This window comes from Corvus kubaryi, unplaced genomic scaffold (genome assembly GCF_017639235.1).
Source record: "Corvus kubaryi isolate FWS band 111438036 unplaced genomic scaffold, C.kubaryi_AGA036_p1.0 37367, whole genome shotgun sequence".
Classification (NCBI taxonomy): domain Eukaryota; kingdom Metazoa; phylum Chordata; class Aves; order Passeriformes; family Corvidae; genus Corvus; species Corvus kubaryi.
Window position 1 is genome coordinate 3,670,169 of NW_024581119.1, and position 26,142 is coordinate 3,696,310.

The 26,142-nt window shown below is 54.9% G+C and overlaps 1 protein-coding gene across 10 annotated transcripts in view; it reads left to right on the forward strand.

Annotated features, from left to right (window-relative positions):
* The window catches only part of IGSF9B (immunoglobulin superfamily member 9B), a 46,916-nt gene extending 21,666 nt beyond the window's left edge, over positions 1-25,250 (forward strand). For 5 of the 10 annotated variants that reach the window (XM_042034264.1, XM_042034265.1, XM_042034262.1 and 2 more), the window contains 7 exons: positions 265-491; positions 1,338-1,422; positions 2,697-2,858; positions 3,580-3,625; positions 4,941-6,572; positions 14,716-14,837; positions 15,244-25,250. In XM_042034264.1, the coding sequence (XP_041890198.1) occupies positions 265-491; positions 1,338-1,422; positions 2,697-2,858; positions 3,580-3,625; positions 4,941-6,572; positions 14,716-14,837; positions 15,244-15,467 (2,498 nt within the window). In that variant the 3' untranslated portion in view covers positions 15,468-25,250. Of the gene's footprint in view, positions 1-264; positions 492-1,337; positions 1,423-2,696; positions 2,859-3,579; positions 3,626-4,940; positions 6,573-6,937; positions 7,264-8,050; positions 8,097-10,712; positions 14,838-15,243 lie in introns of those variants that run through there. The other 5 variants (XR_006017089.1, XR_006017088.1, XR_006017090.1 and 2 more) reach the window with 5 other exon arrangements.
* Positions 25,251-26,142: the final 892 nt, after the last annotated feature.

Sequence of the window (26,142 nt, forward strand, 5' to 3'; positions counted from 1 at the left end):
ATAGAGCACGAGATACAGCTCAGAGCCCTTCGGAGGAAGCAGGAAGGCCTGGAGTCATGGCCTCATTAGTCCAGTGCCTTTTGAAAATCCACTTTTCTATTTCTGTGATAAGAGACCAGATTCCCGAGACGTGCCCTAAACTGGAATGTGGGAACCACCTCTGTGGCCCTTCTGCTGCTGCTGTGGGCACGAGTGGGAGAGGATCTTCTGTGCTTTGCCTGCCCCATCTGAAAAGTGTCCCTGTCCCTTCTGCTCTGTCCCCAGCATTCCCTGTAACAACTCCAGAGCCTCTGGTGTTGGTTACCCCACCGAGGTGCCTAACAGCCAACCGGACACAGCAAGGCGTCCTCCTGTCGTGGCTCCCTCCTGCCAACCACACCTTCCCCATCGACCGCTACATCATGGAATTCCGCGTGGCGGAGAAGTGGGAGATCCTGGATGATGGCATCCCGGGCTCCGAGAACGAGTTCTTTGCCAAGGACTTGTCCCAGGTGAGCAGGGGCTGCCCGCACCGTACGCAGCTCAAGGATCTTTTCCAGCCTTCATGGTTCTGTAACAATATTGACACCATCTGCTGCAGCTCCGGCGAAGTTTTGGGGTGGCTCAATCCCTGAGCTGGGATCCTCGAGGAGCTGGGCAAGTGTTGGAAAAGATAGAACATTTAAATAATTTTAGTTAATGGCTCTAAGTAATCATAATCAATATACGTATAAATTATAAATAGTGTGTTATCGTTCAATTACTCTTAGCCAGCATTTGGCAAAGTTGTCGTGAGCTACTTCTGTAGGAGCACAGCTTGAGAAATGACTGAGAAACTTAAAGTTTTGAGAAAGTCACTCTGATATGATTCAATGAGCAAAGCCTGGGAGAGAAAGATAAATTGTTGAGGTTGGAATGTAAGATTTATGGACCACAAGGACATTTTGCAGAAAGCAGAAGATAAAGAGACTAACAAAGTCTCAGTATACATTGGAAAGTCCCTACAGGAAGAAAAAGATACCAAAAATATGCACTAATTAGCATAAGAAGCGAGAAATCAATAACCAATAGAGGATAGAATACTAATTAATGAAAGAGATTTGTGTAATTTAGAGCCAATGAACAATATTTTTTGTTTGATGAGAACGTATAAAGAGATGAAAAAGTTTTGTATCTGTGTCTGGGTGGAGGCCAGAAGTTTATTGGCCCCACACCCCTGGCCAAGGATAAAAGCCTGACCTGCTAACATTAAAAAGGTGATGTTAGAGGGTTTTATTTATCCTGGGGATGTTGGAGGATCTGGTGAGACGAGGCTGGAGGCTGTGTGAGGGCCCTGACGGGTGTGTTTGGTGTTCCAGGACACCTGGTACGAGTTCCGTGTGCTGGCGGTCATGCAGGATCTCATCAGCGAACCCAGCAACGTCGCTGGCGTGTCCAGTACAGGTAAGGGCTGGCTCCTCTTCTCCCCCCGGCTGTGGGGCTGTGAGCTGGGCTGAGGGGGGGGCTGCAGGGCTCTGATGGATGTCCTGAACACGGCGCTGCCTCCCGATGGGAGCAGGCGAGGACAAATCCCCGGAGCACGGCGCTGCCGGGTGCTGCAGAGCCCAGCACAGCCCGGCTCTGCGGTGAGCCCGGAGAACAAAGCTCCGAGCGGGCACTGCGCAGCCTGGAAACGGGAATGAAAGGTGGAGAGAGGGAAACGTAGTGCTGCAGTGCAGAGTCCACAGGGAAAAGAGCTTTGCAAGCGGGAGACTGCAACGCGCTGCAGTTCGTGCGTGTTCCCTGCACATCCAGCTCGGAGGATGCTCCCCGAGCCGAGGGGCAGGCGGAGGAGGGTGGTGACGGTGCTGGGGAAGGCGAGGGCAGCAGGAAGGGATGGGGATGCGGCGAGCCCGGATTTTCTGGCTCTCGTGGAAAAGCCGGCTCCGCCGTGCTGCGATGCAGCGGTCTCTCTCTGCCCCCAAGTGGTGCCGGTGTGGTGAGGAGAGCTTGCTGCAGCCTCCCTGCTCGCTGCCCTTGCTCCTCACGCCCAGTTTTTCTGATGGGGTTTGGCAGGTGCCCGGCCCCAGGCAGCTGCTCTGCCGTGCTCCGTGCGGGAACGTGCTGATCCTGGACGTGGCACACGGCAGGAGCACCGAGCTGTGCAGGGTGCACATCTGCCCGTGCCCACGGCTGAGGTCTGCTGGGGGTTCACATGTGCTCCTGGTTAGCGAAGGGTGACAAAAGGGCCCCGTGTTCATTGGAAAGCTGAAATGAAGCACTGACAGAAGAGGTTGAAATACCTTGTGCTGCTGCAGCAGGTTGTTCAGCCAGGAGGTGACTGCAGGTTTGCTGAAGTTGTGTGTGTTTAGACATAAATACGTATTTGTTTGGTGTGGAGGCTTCTTCCCTGGGTGTCCATCAGCTAACACAGAAAGGTTCATCAGGTTGCTTTGGGCAACCTGGTCTAGTTGAAGATGTCCCTGCTTATTTCAGGGGGGTTGGACTAGATGGCCTTTAACAGCCCTTTCCAACCCAAACTATCTTATGATTCTGTGATCTGGTGTGAGATCACTAAACCCCTGGGTCCTGCAGCAGTGCTGATTGCTCTCCCTGGGTGGGCTGGCTTGGAAGCAGGCTCTTTGCAGAGATTATCCTTGCTGGAGACTATCCGCACTCTGGCAGCTCCCTGGGGAAGGCAGCAGGTGTAACACTGAGTTGTTGTGTTTTTCCCCCAGACGTTTTCCCTCAGCCTGACCTGACGGACGAGGGCCTAGCCCGCCCGGTGCTGGCTGGCATCGTTGCCACCATCTGCTTCCTGGCTGCTGCCATCCTCTTCAGCACACTCGCCGCCTGCTTCGTCAACAAGCAACGCAAACGCAAGCTCAAGCGCAAGAAAGGTGAGTCCATTCCCGGTGTGCTTCCTCCCTCCTTCCTGTCTCCTCCTCGCTTGTCCCCCCTGGTTGTGTTGTGGTCGTAACCTTCTTCCCTGTCTGTCTCTTCTTCGTCCGTGCGCGTCCTCAGGTGAAGCCCTGACTTCCTCCCTCGGCTGTGCCTGAAAGCGCCCGTGGTCGGGAGCGGGAGAGGCAGGGTGGGTGAAGAGGCGCCAGAGAAACTAGCCTGGGAATTCCGAGGGAGCTCTCCCATGTGGTGATAACTCCTAGAGCCGGGGTTTAGGGCTGGGCTGTCCTCTGGGACGCAGACGGGGGAGCACCGCTCACTTCCTCCAGGTCCCCCCAGAGCTGGGCTCTCCAGCTGCTCCCAGCCCGGAGCAGGCAGTGCTGGGCTAGAGAAGACCCCAAAGGAGACCCTGCTGCTCTGCTTCCTGAAAGCTGGGACTGCAGCCTCTGTGCAGGAACGGCTGGTAGGGAAAGGGGCGGCTGGGGAGCTGGAGAGGGCAGGGAAGCGGCTCCGTCTCCTCCAGCCTGCGGGGCTGCGGCAGCAGGACGGGCAGGACCCTGTGACGGGAGCTGTTTGTTGTCAGCAACCATTAAAGCACTGGAGCAATGAAACCTTGGCCTCTTGTTGAGTGTCTTTTGTTGTCTTGATGTTGAGTCTTGTCTCTGTCGTGTTGCGCCTCCTCAGCGTTCTCTCTTCTTTCCCCTTTTTATTCTCTTCCAGACCCTCCTCTCTCGATAACCCACTGCAGGAAGAGTTTGGAGTCCCCGTAAGTATCTGTCCTAGCTGCGGCACCAGGCTGTGGGGTCTTCAAGGTGCCTCCTTCCTACATTGCAAAGCTCAGATGGAAATACCTCATCCCTATTTGGCTGCTCCTGATGAGTCGTTTTTGGGTGTTCCCTGAACTTTTGGGGGCACAGCAGTTCACAAGAGACAAATGGGCTTTGGAGCAGAAAGCAGCAGGGACAGATGCAGCAAACAGAGCTAAGAGATGACCCCACTGGATCTGTGCACATTTCCAAAGCTGGAGTTGGCTGGTGGAACTCAATTCCACACCAGTTGGAAGGGGCTCCTTAGGAGAAGGACTAGCCTGCTGCATATGGAGTCCTTCCTGCCAGCTCGCTGTAGTTTTTGAGTCATTCTCTGTTGGCTCTGTTTTTCTCCTGGGAAATTCATCTTTTCTCCTGAAGAGTGCCCTGCTGAAGCCTCTTTCCACATGTGCCCAAAGGTGGTGGATCGTGGTGCTGCAGTAGCCACAGCTCCTTGCAGAGCCCATCAAAAGCATGTGTAGCTGTAAACCAGCAGGAGCATCTTCCCGGTGGGAGTGCAAGAGTCTGGGATGTGGACACCTCATACTTTGGCTCCTGGACTGTTGCAAAATGTCCCGGTGCTGGTGGATCTGAATCTCACTTGTTTTCAGTTCATCCACTGCACTGAAATAACCTGTCTCTGTTGGATCTGCTGTCTTTGCCTCTCAATCCGGTTTGTCTGAGGCTTTCTGGATAGGGATGAGGGAACTGTTCTGGTGCTCGCTGCCTTTTGAGGTGCTCAGCCTAAAGTCTGAGTGTTGAGAATGGGAGAAAGAGTTGGTCTGAAATGATCTGTCAGCATCTCCAAGTGAGATGCTGAGTTCTGTGGGAGGAGACATTTGCCTGATGTCCCTCTTCTCAGGGCCTTTCCTGGGCATGGATACCTCAGGTGAACATAAGAAACCTCAGAAAGAGATGGAAGCGAGCTCTGGATGTGTCTTTTGTCCCTGTGGGGTTGTGGAGCTCATTGCAAGGTGTAGATGGAGCTTGTTGCGAGGTGCTGGGGTGTTGGTGGAGCTTATTGCAAGGTGTTGGTGTGAGCTTTCTGCCCTGAGTGTTCCGAGCTGCCCTCCCAAGGAGCAGGGATGTTGTGCACTGCTGCTGGCCAGACTCTGCCATCCTGGTTAGCCCCTGCCAGTTTCTCCCAGCGGTTCCACTTTTGAGAGCTGGTAGCACTTTGTTTTCTGGATCCAGAGTTGTTCTTCTGGGCGAGAAGGCCTCCTTTCTGCTCCGGGTGACGGTCCCCTCTCTCGGTTTTTCTCCCCTGTGGTCCAGGTTGTCTTCCGGCAAGGTGAGTCCTGAGAGCATCCGCACACTCCGTCCCCCCTCGGAGTCCTCTGACGACCAGGGCCCGCAGGCCAAGCGGATGCTGAGCCCCACCAAGGAGAAGGAGCTCTCCCTTTACAAGAAGACCAAACGAGCCATCAGCAGCAAGAAGTACAGCGTCTCCAAGGCGGAGGCCGAAGCCGAGGCCACCACCCCGATCGAGCTCATCAGCCGCGGGCCGGATGGACGCTTCGTCATGGACCCGGCGGAGATGGAGCCCTCCCTGAAGACACGGCGGATCGAGGGCTTCCCCTTCGTGGAGGAGACGGACATGTACCCCGAGTTCAGGCAGTCGGACGAGGAGAACGATGACCCCGTCGTCCCCACCTCCGTGACCGCCCTGAAAGCCCAGCTCACCCCTCTCTCCTCCAGCCAGGAGTCCTACCTTCAGCCACCAGCATACAGCCCCCGGTTCCACCGGGCGCTGGAGGGTCCCGGCGCCCTGCAGGCCACTGGCCAGGCCCGCCCACCGGCCCCCCGGGCTTTCCACCACCAGTTTTACGGTTACCTCAGCAGCAGCAGCCCCGGGGAGGTGGACCCACCGCCCTTCTACATGCCAGAAGTCAGCCCACTGAGCTCGGTCATGTCCTCCCCGCCGCTGCCCCCCGAGGGGCCCTTCGGACACCCCACCATCCCCGAGGAGAACGGGGAGAATGCCTCCAACAGCACGCTGCCCCTGGCCCAGACCCCCACGGGGGGCCGGTCCCCCGAGCCCTGGGGCAGGGCCGAGTTCCCCTTTGGCAGCCTGGAGCTGGCCCCCGCGCCGTTCCCCCACCAGCTCCAGCCCTGCGAGGCAGCCGAGGGCTCCCAGCCCACGGGCTGCCTTCCTCGGGGGCCGCCCCCCTCCTCCCTCCAGGTGGTCCCCGCGTCCTACTCGGGCATCCTGCCCCTGGAGGCACCAAAGAGCTGGACCGGCAAGTCACCGGGCAGGGGTCAATCCTCCGTGCCCACTACCACCAAGTGGCAGGACAAACCTATGCAACCCATGGGATGTCAAGGGCAGCTAAGACATACCAGCCAAGGTATGGGCATACCCGTGTTGCCTTACCACGAACCGTCCGAGCCCGTCGGCCCCAGCGGCACAAGCACATTCAGCCTGGACACCAGGTGGTACGAGCCCCAACCCCAACCTCGGCCCAGCCCTCGGCAGGTCAGGAGGGCTGAGCCCAGTTTACATCAGGTGGTGCTACAACCTTCAAGGCTTTCTCCTCTGACCCAAAGTCCCCTGAGCTCCCGCAACAGCTCCCCAGAGCTGACCGCCCGCGCCCGGCCCCGCCCGGGGCTCATCCAGCAGGCGGAGGTGTCGGAGATCACGCTGCAGCCGCCCGCGGCCGTCAGCTTCTCCCGCAAATCCACGCCGTCCTCCACGGGATCTCCGGCGCCAAGCAGCCGTGGGGACAGCCCCAGCTTCCGACCGACCACCGCCTTCACCCCCGTGGGCACCGGCTTCTCCAACTCCCAGGGCTCCTCCCTGCCCGTGGACACCATGGATGTTTTCGGAGACATCCCTTCTCCGAGGAGGGCTGGCGAGGAGATTCTCCAACCGGAGCCGACATCCACCACCACGGTAGCCGCCACGGGGTAAGTGCGTGAGCCCCGTGGTGACCCCTCCGCCCCCTTCCTGGCTTCCCCCACCCTGCCTCACCCACTCCCTCTGACTCCCTCCCTGCCATCACCATCCCAACTGGTAGGGTCTTTCTGGGCACGCTGCAGCATCCCTTTTGGAGACGGCGTCCCGCGGGCTTTGCTAGGCAGAGGCTGGTGCCACGGGCATGGGTTGCATGGCCGCTGCCCGAGAGCGCTGGGTTTTAGGCAGGCGACCTTCCCGGTCCCTTGGGAATCTGGGAGCGCCGTGACTCGGGCTACGGGCCGTCTACCAGGTGTACAAAGACCTGGCTCGCTTAGGTAAGTGTCCTGGTGTCACTGGAGGTTGTTTCCTCTTCTAGCTGCTGGCTCTTGGCTTTCTTCGAACGTTAGGGCCGCCGCCGCCGCGCCTCTGTCTTTCTCCTCTTCCTTCCCGCGGAGTCTAGAGAGCTTTAATGCATGACAGAAACAGCTATCACGGTCACCGCCCCACCTGCAAAAGGGATGCTGCAGCCCCAGGACGCGGGCAGGGAGAGATCAAGGACTTAGCCACACCAGCAGCATGTCAGGAGAGGAGGAAAAATAAAAATAAACTAAGCCCAGCGGAGATCGGGAGGCTGCCGGCACGCTCAGATCCTGCCCTAAAGAGGGATGTGGCTGCACTAGACAGTAGCGGCTGGTTTTCCAGGTACCAGGGTTGCTCCAGGCAAAAGCGTCTCTCTTTCTCTCTATTTCTCCTCTTTCCTTCCGTCTTTCACAGCACCTTAGACCCCGTAGCCGTGCTTTCGTCCCATCCTTTCGTCTCGCTTCATTCTGGCTTCTTGTCTGGTGGGGTTGAACCCCCTCCTCCGGCTTGTGGCAGAGAGGAGTCGGGGGCCGGGGCTCCCAGCCCCGCGGAGCCAGCGCGGTCGGAGGCGTTTGGAGAAGAGGCTGTGTTTTGGGGAGGGGGGAGGCAGCGTTTCACCCCGCAGTGCCCTCCGCATTTCACTCCCGCCCTCTGGTACCTGGAAGCGTTATGGCCTTAGCAAATCCCTCCGGCACCGAACGGAAGGAAGGAGGGCTCAGGGGAGAGAGGATGGGGAGGGAGAGCAGCTGAACGAGCCTGAAATGACTTCTGTGTGCCTCTGGAAAACCCAGCTACGGAGCGATGCAGTTAGGGATGTAGTCACAGGTCCACGTCTCCTAGCAGGGCATGCCAAGGAGAGCCAGCTCCAGGACAGAGCCGTGTTAGAGCAGCACTGTTGTCCGTGCTTTTATGCAGTGTATCCATTCGCTTTGTTGATTATCGTTTTCGTTTCTTCTTTTCCTTTCTCTTCTGTTTCTTTCCCCCTTTCTTCTCCAGCCTCGTTTCGTTTGTGTTTCAGTTTGGTTTCTTTCCCTCCTTTTTCCTTTTTGGAGTTGTTGACGTGCTGATGTGTTGCGGAGCTCGGCTCCTTGCGGGTGTTGATAACTGCTTTGTTTTTGATTAATCTCAGCTATCTGGGCAGTGTTGTCGAGACAAGCTTCTCCTCAGCTCAATAGGTAAGGGTGATCCATGTCCGAAAGGATGGTGTGGGTGCTGTGGAGGGTGGCCGGGAGCGGGGCATGACAGGGGACACGGAAGGGGCTTTTCCAATACCATCTCTTCCTTTAAAGGGGAATAAGGAATCCGAAAACACTAGGAAACACCTCTGGATGCACAGTCTCTGTGGCTTTTGGGTTTCCGCTCCCAGCAGCACACGCTGCTCCCCTGCCTTCGGGGCTGGGGTTTGGGATGAGCCGAGCTGCCGTCTCCCTGGGGCCACCCTTCCTTTCCTGGAAGGGGCCACCTTTCCTTTCCAGGGTGCGCGAGGGTTATGTGGTGTTAGGGAGGCGTGTGTTGAGGTGGGGTTGTCCTGGATGATCCAGACCAGAAGGAGCCCACGAAAGGCAGGAAAAACAGCCATGTTGGGAGCAGCCAGCTGCAGACAGTGTGCTCAGAGTGGGCTCCAAAAATCAGTCTCCGGCTGCAGTCCAGCGCATGGACTTCTGTTTCCAGCAGTGCCTGGATCTGTTTTCTTTTTCCCAAGTCTCCTCAATCATGGAAAAGGGGAGAAGTCTTTCTCCTGAGATAGATTGTATGCTTGGCAGCAGCAGAACTATGGTCTCAGGCTGCCAGAAAGGTGTTCTTTCCTTCCCATCACATGCGTAGTCTTTGTAAAATCCTTCCATTCCTGAAATTCTACTTTGAGAAATCTTTGACTTCTTCTGACCCAGCTGTAATCAAACAGCCCTAAGCAGATCTTGAAAGACTCTTCCAAGAAAATTCCTCTTGGGCTGCCTTCATGGGGCTGGTTTCCTAGATGGCCATGGGCATTTCTGGAACTGGGATGGAGTAATTTGGAGATGGTTTTCAGACCTTAAAAGCAGAAGAATATCACTAAAACTGCCAAATCCAGATGGGTTAATAGTAATTTGTGACCCAGAGGATTGGCAACACTGACCTGTTTGGCCATCAGCCAGGCTGGTTATGAAAGGAGAGATGGGATTGTAGATGGGCTTGTTTCTAGGGCCTGGCCATGCCCAAACTTCCTTAGGACAGACCTTATGAAAAAGGTTAAGCTTTGCTGCCTTCGTTGGGAAGAGTCAAGGTCCTGGCTGATATTCTCCAACAGCCTGAGGAGCCTTGTTGGGCTGGAAAAGAGCCTCATGAGAGAGGTGGGATGCCTGGAGAGATCAGGGGGATGTTTCCAGGAGAGGGGAATTCCTCCAGCTGACCTGGAGGCTTGTCCTGGGGTGGGGAGAGCAGGACTGGTGAGGAGGGTGTTTTGGGAGCGGGGACAGGATGTGTGCTCTGTGGAGGAGCCATCCTCTTGGCATGACAAAACCCATCCCGTTTGAGCCTTGCAGCTCCAAAGCTCTTGAGCACTTGGTCGCTTTCTCTTTCTGTTTTTCCTTGGTGTCCCATGAGGAGCAAAGCTGGCACCAAGCCTTGGTGAGGTCTGGGCTGTGCCAGGCTTTTTGGGAAATGGGGAAGCCCTCAACAAGGATGTGGCTGTTTGTTCTTGCTTTGTGGCTCTTCCCTGCTCCGGCAGCATTAGGGACATGAGCGGGTGTGGCTTTAGCACAGCACAGGTGAGTCCAAGCTCGTGTCTGAGTTTGGTGAGGCTCTTGCACAGATCCTGGCTGGCTCCAGTGCTGGCTGCCATGGACCGATGGATTTTGAGGAGCAGGGTCACACTGCCCAGCAGGATGGGAGCAGCTGCGTGTCCTACTCCAGGATGCTGCTGGGAGCTGCAGTCACAGCAGCGGCTCCAGAGTCATTATTCCCGAAAAGGGGAAGCCAGAAGAATAAATCTCACTTTGAAGTGAGGAATCCCGTAGAGAGCCCAGCCAAGTAATTTCTTGATGATTTGGGGTCATAAAATTGTCAGTGCGTGTGGAGCACAGGGATTTTATACCAGACCAGACAGATTTCTCTACTGCAGCATTAAAAGCTGAGAGGATAGGGACAGGCAGCATGTGAGCTCCATGCTGCAGCATGGTGGCTTTTGCTGGGTGAAGCTCAGGAAGTTTTTATGGATGGGCAGGGATAAACGATGCCATTACTGAGCCAGCACGAGGAGTTCTCCCATCTTCTTCTCTTAGGATGCGGCGCGCATCTCGGAACAGGGAAAAGGGGGCTGTCGTCTCCCTGCAAAGGGAAACCCAAAAACCACAGATGAGGCACCAAGCTCCCCTGCCCCTCGGCACGGCAGCCTGTCCTGGGGGGCCTCCCCAGGCCCCCCTTGCCAGGGCAGCACTGCCAGTGCTGGGAGCTGGGGGGCTTGGCCGTGGCGTAGCGTTGAGTGACGAAGGGACGTCGGCGCCAGGCGTGCGGGAGGAGCCGCAGCCCTCGCTCGCCGCTTGAAAGAAAACAGGTTCCCCTTTAAAGACTGTCCATGTGCTGATCCTCTGCATGTGTTCCATGCCTCCTTCCGCTTGGAGAAGTTGTGAGTCCGCTTGTCTGAGTGCGTTTTTTCTTTTCTTTCTTAATTATTATTATTATTATTATTATTATTTTATTTTTATTTTCAGTCTCTTTAATTTCCTTAAATATATTTTCTCACTCCTGTTTTTCATTTATCTTCCTCTCTCCCCTCCCCTTCCCCATGACTGTATCCCCCTCTTCCTGTCCAGCCCGGCCCCGTTGCCCTCGCCCTCTCTCCTCTCCGTCAGCATGGTGGTGAAGTCCGTTGTGTAGATGAGTTGTGGTGTCTACAAACCTGTAGAAGGGCCCCCCTTCTCCGGTGTGCTCCCTGCTGTGACCAGCCCCTTCCTCCCTCCCTCCTGGCGGTGCCTTGGCAGCAGCAGCAGCCCTGGGCTGGGGCCGTCACCGCGGTGTTTCTCTGGCACCCCTTGTGCTGAAGGATCCCAAGCGTTCTGGGATGGAGGCGGCAGCCAGCGCTGCCTCGGAGCAGAGTGGGAATTCTGACTTGCAGGAGCCTCTTGTAGGAGAGTTGAGCTCTTCATGTGAGGAGGATGAAGGGTTGAAGGACGTGGTGGGCTCCTTTCAAGTGGATACTCTGCTTTATCCAAGTGGATGCTCTAACATGCCCAAATGATTCCTGGATGTCAATGTCTTGGCTCAAGGAGAGGAGGAGACAGGGAATGTGTGCTGACACCTCCATGAGGTTAAATATATATAAATATACGTATAGTGTCCTTGAATCTCCTGGACCCTTCCTTTATATGGGTTCCCCTTTTGGGTGGAAAGAGGCCAGTGGTGCTCTCAGGGGTCTTCTCCCTTATATCTTTGCTTTGTACATGGAAGGACATTTGAAGAAGGGCAGCTGAGATGTGTGTTGGGCTGGATACTTCTTCTCCCCTGCTTCCTTTTCCTGTCCTGGGACTCTTGGACATCCTTCAGTACCTTTGTGGCCTCTCCAGTACCTCCCAGTCCATGCAGTCCAGACACTTGCTCATGCAGAAGGGTTTTCCTTTGAAGACTTGAGGAAAACTGCTGCTCCAGGTGTTGGTGCTGCCTGGCAGAAGGTTTGTGCCAGGAGTTCACGTGGGCTTCTCAAAGCTCCTTTGCTTGGCTCTACACTGAAGTTTCCAGAAGAAGTTCACCCACCTCACTGAACATCTCATCTGTTGGCATTCAAGATCCTCCCTCGTGCGTGGGCAACTGCCCAAAATGTGAACTCTGGGGGCAGGAAGAGGCTTTTGGCTGAGCTTAAAATGAAAATTAATTTGCAGGAATCGGAGCCCTTTGAAGAGATAAAGGGCGGGTAGAGCAGATAAAATTTGGCTGCTGAGTAGCATCGTTTTGTCCTCTGTATCTCTGCCTTGCCAGAGGTCAGACAGTATTTGTGGTGACACATGGGTTCAGTGCACTCACTGTTTATGTTTGTGTGTATAAATACGAGTCCAATTACGGAGAACTAGTGGAAATGAGCTTCAGGCAATTTCCTCATAATCCCTCGTGTAAATCTGTCTAATTTTGTCAGCATGCCACAATAGCTTCTTCCTAGAAAGAAAAAGAGTGGAAAGAGCAGGAGACTTTTACCAGCTGAGCTTTAATAACAGCGGCAAAGCTGTCTGGGTGGTGGGAAGAGGTGGAAGAAGGCAGCTGCTGGTGGGCAGGATGGTGGCAGGATCACCGAGCTCAGTGGTGTCCAGGGCTTGGCACACATGAGCTCCGTGGGCAATGCAGCTGGAGCAGCTGAAATCACTGTTAGCCAGGTACCTGCAGAAATGTAACTCCTGTGCAGCCCCAGAATGGTGGCTTTAAATGGGAAAAGCCTGTTACTGGCCGTTCAGGCAGGAATTGCTGCAGGGAATGCCGTGCTGTGACCTGTGGGTCGCTGTGTTCCTGCCTTCAGCCAGCATGAGCATGGCTGGCTGTGTTGGTTCCTCTCAGAGGGTAGAGCTGCTGCTGGCAGCACCTCTCACAGGAGGCTGGTTGCACTTGGGAAGGTGTTTGAGCTCTGCAAATGTAGACATCGTCCTCCTGACAAGGAAAAGCTTGGATCCAGCCAGCGGGACTCCCGGCATGTCTAATGAGCTGCTTCATCTTCGGCTGATGTGATGCTCTGCTGGGAGCTGCAACAGAGGTTTTCTGGGAGCTGGAACAGAGGCTCTCCGGGAGCTCTCCGTACCTTGACGTCTTTGTTGCGTTGGAAAACATGAAAAGGAGCTCTTCTGTGCCCAGTGTTTGGGTTTCTGTTGCGTCTGCTGCACCTCAGCTGCTTCTTCACCTCACGCTGTACTTCCCTGGGTGCTCTCCGATGCTGCCAGCAGCACTGAGAAGCTTCGCAATCACACTCATCTTCAAAAAAACTGAAAACCCTTCTGCTCCCCAAGGGGAAAAATCTCCTGGGAGCTCCTTGCCTGTGTACTCCAGCTGAAATTTCACCGCCCTGGAGACGCTTGGGATGACGGATGGGAAGCGCTGCTGTCGCACTGTGCTCTGCAGTGGTGGCACACGTGGGCACCCACGGGGGAAAGCCTGCAGGGTGTCTTCAGTGCCAGCCAGGCTCTGCCTGGACCCCAGGGGAGATGAGGAGCTCCAAACTCTCTGTGGGTGGGTGTACTCTGGTACCACAGCCCGAGACTGTAGGGTCTGTGCTCCAGCCCGTGTTCTTGCCCTTCCCTGCTGCTCTGGCCAGCAGCCACGGTGTTTTTGCAATGCTGGATGGGGCACACCATGCTGACAGACAGGGTGACATCATCCTCAGTGGTTCTGTGCTGAAGCAGGAGTCCGAAGGAACTGATGTTGCCTCTTGCAGCCAGCTGAGGTGGCTCCGCCTGCCCTCCTCCTGCCTGTGGCTTGCGGGGTTTGCTGATCCCTGCCCCGGTCACAGACCGATGCAGGAGCTGCCGTCAGCACTGTCCTCTGTGTGGCTCTTGTGACCAAGTTGTGAGAGCAGAAGAGTCATCTCCTTCTCTGAAGGGTGCAGGCAGGCTGGTTTAAATCTCCTTTCCTCATTGGAGCCTGGCTTAAAGCATTGGCTTTATCGCAGTGAAAGGTGCTTTGTGGAGGCTTCCTGTCATTTCTGGACACCTTGTCTGCAGGTGGCTTGGGTTTATCCCAGGTTATCATCTGTGGCCTCAGACTTCTTCTGTGGCATTAGGAGTTGGTGACTCTTGGAGGGTTGTGGAAGTTAAATGCAGAGGGGGAAGGAGATGGGAAAGCAGCAAGAAGGGGGATACTGTGATGTGTTGTAGATAAGAGCTGGACTGCCCGCTCTCCTAAGGAAAAGGTTTTCCTCTAATGCTCTGCTCTCTACAGCAGTCGCGCTTTCCAGGCCTTGGATGGGAAAAACAGGTACAGTGAAGGAAATAAAACAAAAACTCTCTTTGCAAAGGGGAGGATACTGCACCTTGAGCTGGTTCCTGTAGAAGAGTGCCTCAGGGGGTACAGCTGATAAAATATCCCTTGCACCTGCTGGCTCTCCTGCAGGAAGCACCCCTTTGCAAATCCCCTCCTTGTCCTCGCAATAAAACCTTGTCAGTGTTTCCATTTCCAGCTCCCAGCCTCTCGCTGTTCCAGGAGCAGATGCTCCCGTGCTGTCGCGTTTCTGTTGTCGCTTCTCACAGGGACCTGGGAACGAGGTACCTGTCCCGGCTCTGTCGGTGTGTGCCCTTGGTGTCCCTGTCTGTCATGTGGCCCCTGGTTTTTCTGGCTGTGGGAGCAGGGCCAGCAGGATCCTGGCTCCCTGCTGTTTGTGGCGCCGGTGTTGTCTGCCCCGGGTGGCTCGTGGTGCCCGTCTCGATGCTGCCGTGCCGCTTCTGCCTGTCTCTTTCTCTCTCTCTCCATCCCAAGGGGTTTCCTACCACTTCCCAGAAATGCCTTATCGGACATAGGATCTGCCCCGTCCTGTTTTGTTTAGCAGTGTTGGCATGGCAGGCAGGTGAGCTGGGGGTGCCCGTGTTGGACGTGGCCGGTGGCACCGGCTGGGGCGCGGCGCCGCTCGGAAACCTGAAGGAGACGTAGGGGGACAGCGGGGACGCCTCACTTCCTCCATCCCGCGCTCTGGCACGCCTGGCTGGCCCTGCTCCCTCGGCCCTGGGTTTCTCACCTCTTCCTTTTCCATGGCAGAGCCGGCTGGGATCGGCCGATCCCCCACCGGGGATGTCCAGAGGCTCGAGCGTGGCCGGGAGCCACTGACAGCGCGTGTCTGCTTTTCCTTCCTAGAAAATGTCCATCTCCGCCCGGGGACGCTGCTGCACCTGAGAGGCTCGAAGCTCTGAAATACCAGCGGATAAAGAAGCCCAAAAAGTCATCCAAGGGCTCCTCAAAATCCAGAAAACAACCCAGTGAGTGCGAGGACCCCGCAGTCCCCAACAGCATTCCCTGTGTCCTGCTGTGAGCAGAGCTCGGGCAGGTCCCTGCCGGCTCCAGCGCCGGGGTCTCCAAGCCCATTCCTGGATGCTGCCCTTGTTCCCTGCCTCCCAAAGGGATGGCTCCCCGGGCTGCTTGCCTGCAGATTGTTCCTCTTTTGCTCCTCCAAACTGAGTCCTTTCCATGCATCTCCCATCTCCAGTCATTTGTTTGGATTTTGAGCATTAATTTCTTTTTCCCTGATGCCCAACGTTCTCCTTTCTTGCCACGCTGTGGGTTCAGGGCCAGGCTTGTTGTCACCTCCCTTTCACAGCAAGCAAAGCGCTCTGCTCTGCCTGCTGCTGGCTCCGGTCCCATCTGCCTTCTCTCCCCCCTTCCCAGACGGCTCTGCCTCCCAGGTTCAGCACCCTCCCAGCTCTCAGGTACTGTCGCCTGACGAAGCTGTCTGCCTCCGCAAGAAGAAGAGACACCCTCGTCAGGACCCCTTCGCCCGGCTCTCAGCGCTGAAGGACGACCTCTGCCACCGGCAGCTCCCTGAAGACCAGACAGCCATTCTCAACAGCGTGGACCACGATGACACCAGCGGACACGCCACCCTGCTCTAGCCTAGCGCTGGGCCCAGGAGGTTGAATAGGAGCGGTGGAGGGAGCTGGTGTCACACCACGGGGGGACAGAGGTGATGGGAAGGAGGGGGGGACACCCCTACGCTGTCGCCTCTCCGAGGGGTTCGGCGGCTCACGGCGGGGACGAGCTGGGGGGAGCCGGGGGATGCTTTGGGGAGGATGCTTTGGGCTGGGTGTTCCTCACATCCACTTCTCCCCCACCCCAAGCAGCTTGGGTGGGGTGGGAAGGGGGGTGTTGCACCTCGGTTTTGGAAAAGATCTCTAGGCTTCAAAGGCATGGATGGAGCTTTTGACATCTGCGTCTGCAGCGCGTGTTTAGGGGGGAAGTGTGGGACTGAGCAGCTGGCCCTCAATCGCCGGAAGAAATTCAATGACACAGGGTGTATTTAAGTGACAAGAGCCTAACAACCCAGGCAGGAACTGGTAATCCCATGAATCTGATTATGATAAAAACATGACCAAATAATCCCAGGAAGCTGTAATTGTGAAAATCTCCCTGCCTCCCCCTTCCCAGCCTCCTTTCATGTGAAGGTAACAGCAGCAAAACCATCCGTGACATCTTTCCTTACCTATCTCTGAAAGGGAAAAGCTGGAAAGACCCCGAGCCTTCAAATCAATGTGAGATGTGAGAAATCACCATTTGTCTGTGTGCAGATGCATTTGAGCCTGGGTAACGTGTGCTCGGTGCCGTGCGAGCGCGCAGCTACGGGGCTGCTGTGATCCGAAGGTGTTTCCCCCTCCAGGTGCGGCGTGCGCCAGCTTTGATGAGGGTGGGTTCGATTAATTCTGCCCGACACTCTGTGTACCGCAGGCAAATGTTCTTCAGTGCCGCGTGGCGATGTGATTTCTTACTGTGTGATGTTTAATCTCTACTGATAACTGCCAAGCGGGGAGACGCAGGCGTGCGAGCGAGCGGGGTTTGGCTGCGTGGTCCCCAAAGCCTCCGTCAGCAGGTGCTGAGCCCGGGGAGAGCAGCTGGAAGTGCCCAGCTCTGCGGATGGACGTGGATGGCTCCATGCAAAGCTAAGCCCAGCGTCTCGCGCCAGCTTAAAATGTGTCGCTGCTGGTTTCACTGTTTTCCCCTTTTTCCTCCTGTTCCAGCCCGGCTGTGTCGGCTGTGACACCCGCCGGGGTCGTGTCCCTCCCTTTGCCCCGTTTCCCTCGGTAATGCTGTTCTAACTCTTCACCAGAATGTACTTCCTCTTCAGAATAGGGTAGGTTTGGTGGCCGGTGGTTTTCTGGATTGCGTAGGCCTTTTTTTGGTTTGTTTTTAGCAGGCAAGGTGTGACCCGAGAACAGCTGGGCTCACTTTCCTGCTCTGCCTCCACTCTCTGACTGCGTGGCCTTGGGCAAGTCACTTAACCTCTCTGTGCCTCAGTTCTCCCATCTGTAAAATGGGGATAAGTCATATTTGAGCACTTTGGACGAGCACTTGGTGGCCTACAGACTGCGAGTGCTGTGTAAATGCTTAGTGCTGATACCAAGCAATCCCTACCTTTAAAATACTTAGAGTTGTTTTTTTTCTTCTTTTTTTTTTTTTTTTTTAAGTTTGAAGTGGTAAAATCAACCACTGCATCCAGGTTTGCACAGTTCTTCCTCTGCGGTAAAGTGCTAAACCCTCCAGCCTGCCTGGGAATAAAACACCGAGTGTTTCATGTAGATATTCTTGCTTTGAGTGGATTCAGGCTGTAGAAAAAGTGTCAGGAGAGCTGGAGAGCCTGTAGGCATGTTTTTAGCCCCAGGCTCTCTATTTGCATATGAAACTTTTGTTTATTCCCAGGTAGAATTGCCAAGAGATTCTCTGCAATCTCGCCTTTAATTCTGCTTTGCCTTGGTTTTTGCTCTTGCTGCTGGTTGAACCTCCAAGGGCTGAGATATCTGGAGAAAGACGTGAGCTCTCGGTTGTGATCCGGCTCTCCGACCACGCCACGCTCCCCAGGAGCTTTTAGGCCAGAGCCTGTCGATTGCTCTGCCTCGATTTACCTGGCTTTAGAGGTTGGGCTTCCTCTCCCAGCAGGATGCTGGGGAACCTGCGACCACCAAAAGCAGAGCACCGTGTCTTTTCCAATCTCCAGGCCCTAAGTACGGTTTGAACCACTGGAAAATGAATCCTCTAAATCGATAACGAGATACTTCTGAGCTTTAACAACTTTGTGTAGGTGGTCTCAAACCATCAGCAGGTTTGTGTTGAGAAGGAGGGAGGGTCTGGCAGAAATGCCCCTCTCTTTCCAGCCTGCACCAGGGCTTTTTATTGACGTGACGAGTGACCTGATGTAAGAACCTCAACTCTCAGAGTGAGAACTCAACCTTGCTAACAGTATGACTGTATAAATTTCTTTTATTTGGGTGTGTTTTTAGGGTTTTTCCCTAGAAGCCGCTCGGATCTGAATTGATTTAATGCCATTCTCCCGCTCGGCAGCGGGGAAAACTCTGCCTGGCTTGGCCAACTTCAGCTTGCCGGTCACTTCAGCTGGGCTGCTCCTGATGGACAGGTGACCCTCGTGGAGGCTCTGTGCTGCCTGTGCTGTGGCCGACTGGCTCTTCCTTTTGCTCTCGTTGCCTCAGCCTCTCGAACAGAGGGTTGCTTTTCCATTTGAATGCTTCCCAAACGATTTACGACACCCGTTCGGATGGGCCAGGCGCTGTCTTCAGGCTCTTGAGGTTGCTACCTCAGGACTGTGCCCCATCCCATCTTAAGGAGCTCTAGAGGACCTGGAGTGCAGGGCAGGTTGACGGAGCATGCCGGCTTGCTGGGTCAGTCTTTTGAGAGTTGTTTTCCTTTTGCAGGTGTTTTGAGCCACTGGGCTTTTCATGGTCTTCGACCTTTAGAGGCTGGAGCTGCAGCCCTCTCTCTTTCAGCCGTGTACCTGCCACGCTGCTGGAGTGGGAAATCCCGCCCGGGCGCCTCGTGGAAGCAGCTCCTCCCTAAAACCATCCTTAACTCCTTTCCCTGCTAGACCGAGTTACCTTCCGATAGACTCGGGCCGTGCTTTGGCTGACTGGCTCGCCTCTTGCTTTGGCAACCTCCTCGCTTCTCCCAGCCCTCTGGTTTCCATGCCCTTCAGGGTTGCTCCTCTCTCCTTCCGCGGACCTGGAACATCGAAGCCGTGTCAGACGATGCCAAACGCTTCCCCCATTTCACCCCCGTTTGAACTCCGTGTCGCTTTGGTGGTTTGCAAACACAGCTGCTGTTGCTGCTGCTGCTGCTGCTTCTTCATTTTTAATTTTTTTTTTCCTTTCATGCTGCAAAATATATCTTGATTTTTATCTTCCTGGGCCAAACTCTCTTATTTTCTAAGCTGGTCTGAGGTAGATGGCTCTTTCTGTACCAGTAACTGGACGATTCCTCCTTGCACGTTGCGAACGCGATGTTCCACTAGGTCCCTTGGCAGATCCTGGCTCACGTGAAAAAATGCCTCTGCATCACAAGGATATTTGTCCCTGGGCTCTACTGAGGTGTCACTGCAGGGGTGCCAGCCCAGGTCTGGGGGGTCCTTGCTGGTGCTTCTCCCTGCGAGCTGGCCACGGTGGGGATGCTCCAGTGCCAGTTTCATGCCACCATGGGGGTTGCAGGATTTGGGCACCCTGAGCTGGGGGAGGTGACCCGGAGAGGTGGGTCCAGGGTGTCACTGAGATCCTGTGGGAAAGGGGTGGTCCTGGGGTGCTGTCCCTTGCAACCTGTCCCAACAATGAGTCCTGGAGCAGGCAGGGAAAAAGGGCAAGGAAAGTGCTTTGCCTGCTTTTCCAGCAGGACTTGCTGAGCTCTCGTCCACGTGTTCCTAAGGTGACTTTGCCATGCAACCCCACTGGCATTTTGGTTCTGCGGTGCTGACGTGAGGGAAAATGCAAGTTAGGGTAAGGGGGGGGGGGGAGAGGGAGTGTTCAGGGCTCATTTGTGGGGCCCCGTTTCTGTGCCTGCCACTAACAGCATCCACAGACAACTGGGAGCGAGGGGTTTGTGGGATGGGGGAGCTGGAAAGTCCCAGGGTCTCTTCCCAGTCTGAACCTCGGCGTGGTTTGCAGTCTGCCCACGAGCTGAGGGGTCTCTGTGAGCCCCCAGGGTGTCTGTGTGAGCAGGGGATGCTTTTCCCAGGAGGATTCTCATTCCTGCTGCCCTGTGCCAGTCACCAGTGACTTGGAGGCTGCTTTGGGGCACTGGTGGGCTGTTGATCTGGTGTTTGTCACCTTGTCAGCTGGCTCGGTGCCACCCGCTTTGGAGGAAGGCTGGAGGTGATGCTGGTTGGATTTATAAATGTAAAGGGAATATAAAGGGAATAACAACTTGCTGTACCTGCCTCCGGGAGTATTGAGGACGCTGGATTTGGGCTCAGCAGCCCAGGCACGGTCCTGGCAGGGCTTAGTCATGTCTGGTGGCATGCGGACGTGACACACATTCCAGACTCATTGCTGCTCCCACCTTGCTGTCTGTATTAGGACAAAATCCACCTGGCATTTTGGTTTCTCTTCCTGCTTCAGGCAGTGACGTAGATTTGGGAGTTCTTGGAGCTTTAGGTTGGTTTCATCTGTAGCTGTTCTCTGGAGGTACTTTTCCATGAGGCTGGACCTTCAGGGATTTCCACATGTCCCACATGGGCTCGCTGCAGGCCCAGACTGGAGTCAGGGCTTTTTGGGAAGGAAATCTTTTCAAGGAACCGGAGTGAAACCCACTGTACATATGAGATATAAATAGATAGAGAAGCGTAGGACAAAGGTAGATAGGTTTGCAGAATTCAGTAGATTTGCATGTCGGGGTATGTGTGTCTCTAGGGGAGAGTTTAGAGCTGTGCTGGAGTGGGGGATCAGGATGGGCAAAGTGGGATCAGGATGGGGAAGGGGCTGGGAGCAGCTGGAGCCTGAGGGGAATTTGGGGATGGAGAGGCACTGGTGTGCCCTGTGCTGTGGCCCTGCTGCACACAACAGATCGCTGTTTCATTATTTCATCCCCAGTTGTTAGCTTTGCTTTGCTCATTGTCCATGACTCCCCCCTGGGCCGTGACATGGAGGAGCAAGAGGGACAGAGGGACAGGTCCTGTGCTCGGCGTGTCCGAGGCACGTGGGGCGTGACACGGGACACGGTGCGGGAGGGGGATGTCTCACGTTGCCCCATCTCTGGTGCCATCGCTTAAAGAAAAAGCTGCACCACGCAGAAACCCTTCCCTCAAGTCCCTCTAGATGCTGCTCTCTGGTTACTCATGTGAAAGGATTTTGCTTTGCGTCTGTTCTTCCCAGAAAAGCGTGAGTCAGAAGGGATGAGAGGGATACAGCTAAATTTGTCCTCTGAGCTGAGGAACGCGGCACCGGCTGTGCCAACCGGCCCCAGCAGTGCCTCCTGGGAGGGACAAGATGTTCTTGACAGTGTCTTTTTATTTTAAACCTCATTAGCAGGACTTTGAGGATCTGAGGCAGAGAGGGGATTTGGTCACCAGTGATACCAGAGCTGGTACTGGCCCCAGGCATGGGGGCAGCTGGATTCAGGCTGGATTCCCACTGCTCTCCCAGAGCCATCCCTGTGCTGTCTGGGCACGGGGTGGCCCTTAAAGAACACAGGATGTTTGCTCCTATTTCCCCCATTCAGCTTAATTTTTTTGTTTGTTTTTTTCTGTTTCTGAGTATCTTGACTCCTCTCTGCCTGCGTTTGCTGGGAAGGAGAGGTGGGAAGTGCAGTTGTTCCTGTTAGAGATCTGCTAGGGAATGCTTGATCCAGGAACTGAGGGCTGGGAAGCAGCGACCAGATTTGGCCGCGCTGGTGCCAGCAAAAGAAGAAACTGAACATTGCACTTCATTCCCATCAGCTGGCACATTTCCAAGTGGGGAGGACCAGCGTGGTTGTGGGAAGGGGCTGGAGATGGGAGCCTGTTCCCCTCCCTGGGTGACTGGGATTAGAGGGAGCCATGTTTGCCCATTTTCCCCATTTTTAGGAGTTTTGGCGCAGCTGGCTGAGCTCTGTTCCTCGGCATTGTGGGCCAGCAGGACGAGCATCCCCAGTCTCGGGGCTCTGGCTGACTTTTGATACGTGCATGGATGGAGGAAGGACCGTACCTGGGGAGGGGGTGGGCTGAGAAAGGGGGGCAGAGGGGCTGGTCCAGGCTCGGGGGGGGTTGGCTGTGGCAAGCATGTGCTGTAGTGGTAGCTAAGGATTTTTATACTGGTGTCAGTGGGGTGGGAAATGCAGGATGGAGGGGCTGGCATCCCCCAGGGAGGACAGTTTGCCCAGATTTTGGATTTACCATCAAAACGACACTTCCTCTCCCAGGAGGGCTTTTATTCTTGTTCTCCTGAGGTTGCAGGGCTGCAAAAGAGGGTGCCCATCTTGCAGTCCTGTGGTCGGAAAGCTCCTCAGATTTCCACCCGCTCCCCCCCAGCACTTAGATTAAAATAAAACACAAAAAAAAAAAAAGACTTGAGAAATGAGCCCCAGTATCTCTGTCTGAAGAAATGATATTGGTGTATCGAAACCGCACTGTATATAAAATTCAACAAATATATATTTACTTTCTATTTTAGAAGGGGGGGAGAATAAATATTTAAAATAATTCCTTAGTAATAGGTGTCAGAAACTTCTGTGCAGCATGAGGGAGGCTGTCAGAGGTGGGGAGAGTCTCAACAGTGGGAGCAGAGCGAGTATTTTTACATTATATTGCGCTTCAGCTTCTCTGCTTCTCCATCCACCTATAAATAGACAAAAATATATATACAAATATATATATATAAATTATATATATCTAAGTCACATAGCTGTTTTATTTTTGTATCCATGCCTAGTGCTGTTTGAGCAATACGGTGGCGAGGGAGAGGAGGGCTGGGCCAGGCTGGGGGCTTGCAGGGCTCCGGGGAATCCGCCCGCTCCGGGCCCAGCGTCACCGCTGTTTGCTGTTTCAATAGGGAAAAACACTAAAAAGGGAAAAAATCCCGGGATGGGGAAGCCTGGGTTTGCTGCCAGCTTGCCCAGGGCCATGGCGAGGTGGTGTTGCCACTGAGGGCTGTCTTGGGCTTTTTTTTTCAGAGGAAAAAAGACAAATTTCAGCTCTGAGGGCGCTCGGGGAGGATGAGGCAGCTGCAGCCTGAGGGGTGGCACAGGATGGGGACACTGTGGGGACAAGGTCCTCGTTCTGCTGACTCGCTGGGTGCTGTTGGTCACCTGTCCTCGCCGCCCTCATATATCCTGAGGGTTTCTGAAACCCTCCTGTAGTTTGTGGAGCCCCCCAGAGCCACCCAGGTGGCCACAGTGGGATTCTCCAGGTCCCTGCACCCGGCTGGAGCAGGGAACCTTCTCCGTAGGGAATTGTCAGTACCTCTCCAAGAGTGTCCCCGGCCAGCAGGGCTCACTGGTGCTGTGGGGGCTGCTGGTGTCCACTGGGGTGGGATGTGGGGCTCTCCCTGTCCCGATGGATGGGATGTGGGGCTCTCCCTGTCCCTGTGGATGAGATACTGGGCTCTCCCTGTCCCCGTGGATGGGATATTGGCTCTCCCTGTCCCCGTGGATGGGATATTGGCTCTCCCTGTCCCCGTGGATGGGTTATTGGGCTCTCCCTGTCCCGATGGATGAGGTGGGATGGAGCCCTGGCACGGTGGGGAATGTGCCGGGGATGTTTGGGGCTTTTCCTGCAGGGCACTACGGACCTGCTGGATCCCTGCCCCCTTCCCCGTGGGCTTTGGGGGGATGAGGAGCCACTTTGGGACTGAGCAATGCCAGGGAGCTGCAAACCATCCCTCTGCCTTCGCCAGGGCAGGATTTGGGGATTGTCTTTGGGCTTTGCTCCCCTCGGGCTGTGTCCCACAATCCTGGGCTCTGGGGGGATCCAGATGCTGTTTTTTGGGCTCAGATGTCCCCGAGAGGATGGTGGCACAGCTGCCGAGTGCTTCCACCCCTCCAGAGGCAGGCAGAGGTCCCTCACTGTGGTCAGGCCGTGTCCCCACGGGCTGAGGCATGAATGTAGTCCCGGGAGCTGGCCCCTCGCAGCGGCCCCGTGTCCTCCGTAGGTGTCACCTGTATTTTCCATGGTATTTCTCTCTTCTTCTTCGTCGGGTTGGGGGGGGGCTGGGAGGGGGGATGTTTCTAATATCCAGCCGAGATTTGTTCAGCACCAGTTCTTGATATCGAAGCAAAGCATGTTTGGTGGGACTAACTTGCATTTATTAGCGGTAAATACATAAGTGAGTATTTTATATGTTAAAAACAAAGAAACAAAAAAAAGGATGTCAGGAGAAAGAGAAGGGATGAGGTTTCTCACCGCTCGGTGTCCGGGCTGGGGGGCTGCCTCGCCCCCCTCCCGGTGGGGCTTTGGGGTATTGCTGGGGGTGGGCAGGGGGGCGGGCAGCTTTCTCCTTTCCCCATCTCCCCTGGAATCACTTACAGAAAAAAAACAGGCAAAGGAAAGCCAGAAATGTTTACAAAGCACACTTCCCACAGTACCGTTAACCCTCTGGATGCCAAACAGACACATCAGGGGCTGCTCCGTCCCCGCGCTCCGGCGGGCCCAGGGGCCGCGGCTCTGACAGCATCGTCCCGCTTCCCGTGGTTTCTTTGGTTTGGTTTTGTTGGACTCCATCCCCGCTGCCTCCATCCGCGCGCACCTGCCCGGAGCTTGCTTTCCAGGGGGTTTGCTTCTGCCCCCTCCCAGGCTCTTCCCACTCGGCTGGGAGCTGTGGGAAGCGCCTGTCTCCGCTCGGGGAGGTTCTGGCTCGGTGGGAGATGCTGGCACTCACTCCCTGCCCTTCCAGATGCACTTTAAGGCCAAACTTCCCTTTATTTCCTTCTCTGGGGCTGCCAGAGAGCAGGCAGGGGATGCTCCTGTGGCCCCAGGGGGGGTGCAGGACCTTCCACACAGCTGTGCAGGCTCTGGCCCCTCGGCATTTCCCATGTGGGAAAGCCCTTTGGAAATCCTGGAAATGCCCACGTTGCTGTAAGGTTCATCCTTTGGGCGTTCGGGGATCACACCTGCACACCAGCTCCTCGGGGAGCAGCCCTGGATCCCCCCGGGAGCATCTCCAGCTCTCCCACGGGAGCATCCCTGGCTCTCTGGGGGAGCCCAGACTTTTTAATCCCCTTTTAATAGGTTTGTAGACTCCCTGAACCCTCGTAGACCTCCATAGGTAGCTCTTGATTTAATCCCCTCCTAACCCCGTAGTGTTTTCCCCTAAGGCAGGATTTTCTTCCGGACCCAACGCGTTCTCTGGTTGCGTGGGACAACTTTTTCCTCTTTTTAAGAAGAATTTCTTGCCTCTGGATATAAAGACTAGACCATCCAACCTCGTTTCCATCTCTTGAATGTCGAGTATTACGATGTATAACACACGTTAGGGTGCTCTTTGGTGCTGTTTCAATGGTAACCAGTGGAACTGGCTTTTTTAAAATAACAATAACAATAAAAGAAACTTTAGTGCCGCTGGTTCCATAACGTTTGTTGTCGTGACTTTTTTCCTTTTTTCTTTTTTTTTTTTCTTTTTTTTGGAAGTTTTGTTAGGCTTTTGGTTGGTTTTGTTTTTAAATTCTTTTTTAATTTTTACTAAACAGTGAGTAGCGATCAGCTGCCGGGTTTCTGTGGTGTTGATTTTAGTGACTGGTGGCTGCTGCGAGCCGGGCGGGCTGCATCACAACTTAGTGGGGTTTGGGATCGAGTCGCTTCCTTTTGGAACTGCACACAGCAAAACGAGTGTTTGATGGGAGCCCAGACGGCAACTAGAGGGTTAATTTTTGAACTTTCAGGTATGTTCCTCAGAAGAAAATAATAATAATAATTAAAAAAAAAGAATAAAAAAAAAAAAGAGTAACAAAACACTATTTTTTCAGTAAGCTTTTTTTTTCTGTAAACGATTTACAAATAAATCTGACATGATGGTGCTGTACCAAAGCCTTATACGAAACTTATTCCGCGCTCTCTATAATCTCTCTGTATCTGTATTGTTGCTCTCGGCCTCCGCCAAGGCCAGGAAATGCCAGCAGGAGGGACCGGTGGCCACGCTTGCCATCGGCATCCCCGGAATCCCCCGGGATGGGCCCGGAGCCGCTCCGGCCCGCGGGGGGGGAAAGCCAAATTTCAGCATCACTCCCTAGGCGTGCGATGAGGGGCACACGTGGGGGTCCCTCACCCCAAACTCTCCTTCCGACTGGGTGCTATCCTGCCCTGGGCAGGGATCCGAGACCTTGCAGGGAGCGCTGCCCGCTGCTCCCGGCATCCCCACTGCGGCTCCGAGGGGATAACGACCCACCGAGCCCCCTCCTCGGGGGGGTTCCACATCTTCCAGCTCAGCCCGACCTCCGCAGTGCTTAGCCAAGGCAGACCCCTGGCTCTTGCCCTGCGAGCCCTCTCCCAGCCCTTCCCCTGGGGCCGGCTGGGAGCTGGGGCTGCTTTGATAGCTCTAAGCAATAATCCCACTCTGCCAAGAAAGTTGGGTCCTTTTGGCTCTTGGACTGTTGTCAGTTAATGAGTAAATGCTAATAAGCCAACAAAAATTGGAAGAAATGAGAGTTTGAAGCCCTGCCTTACTGGGAGTAGCTGGTCCCTCGGTCTCTGCCTGTTGGGATTTTAAGGCCTGCTGAGTACTTAATTTATCGCCGGTAACATTGCATGTTCATAGATTGACTTCTTGAGTTGAGTTTTCTTATTTTAATGTACCCACTATAAGAAATTCTGGCAGTGTTGCAATGTTACGTACA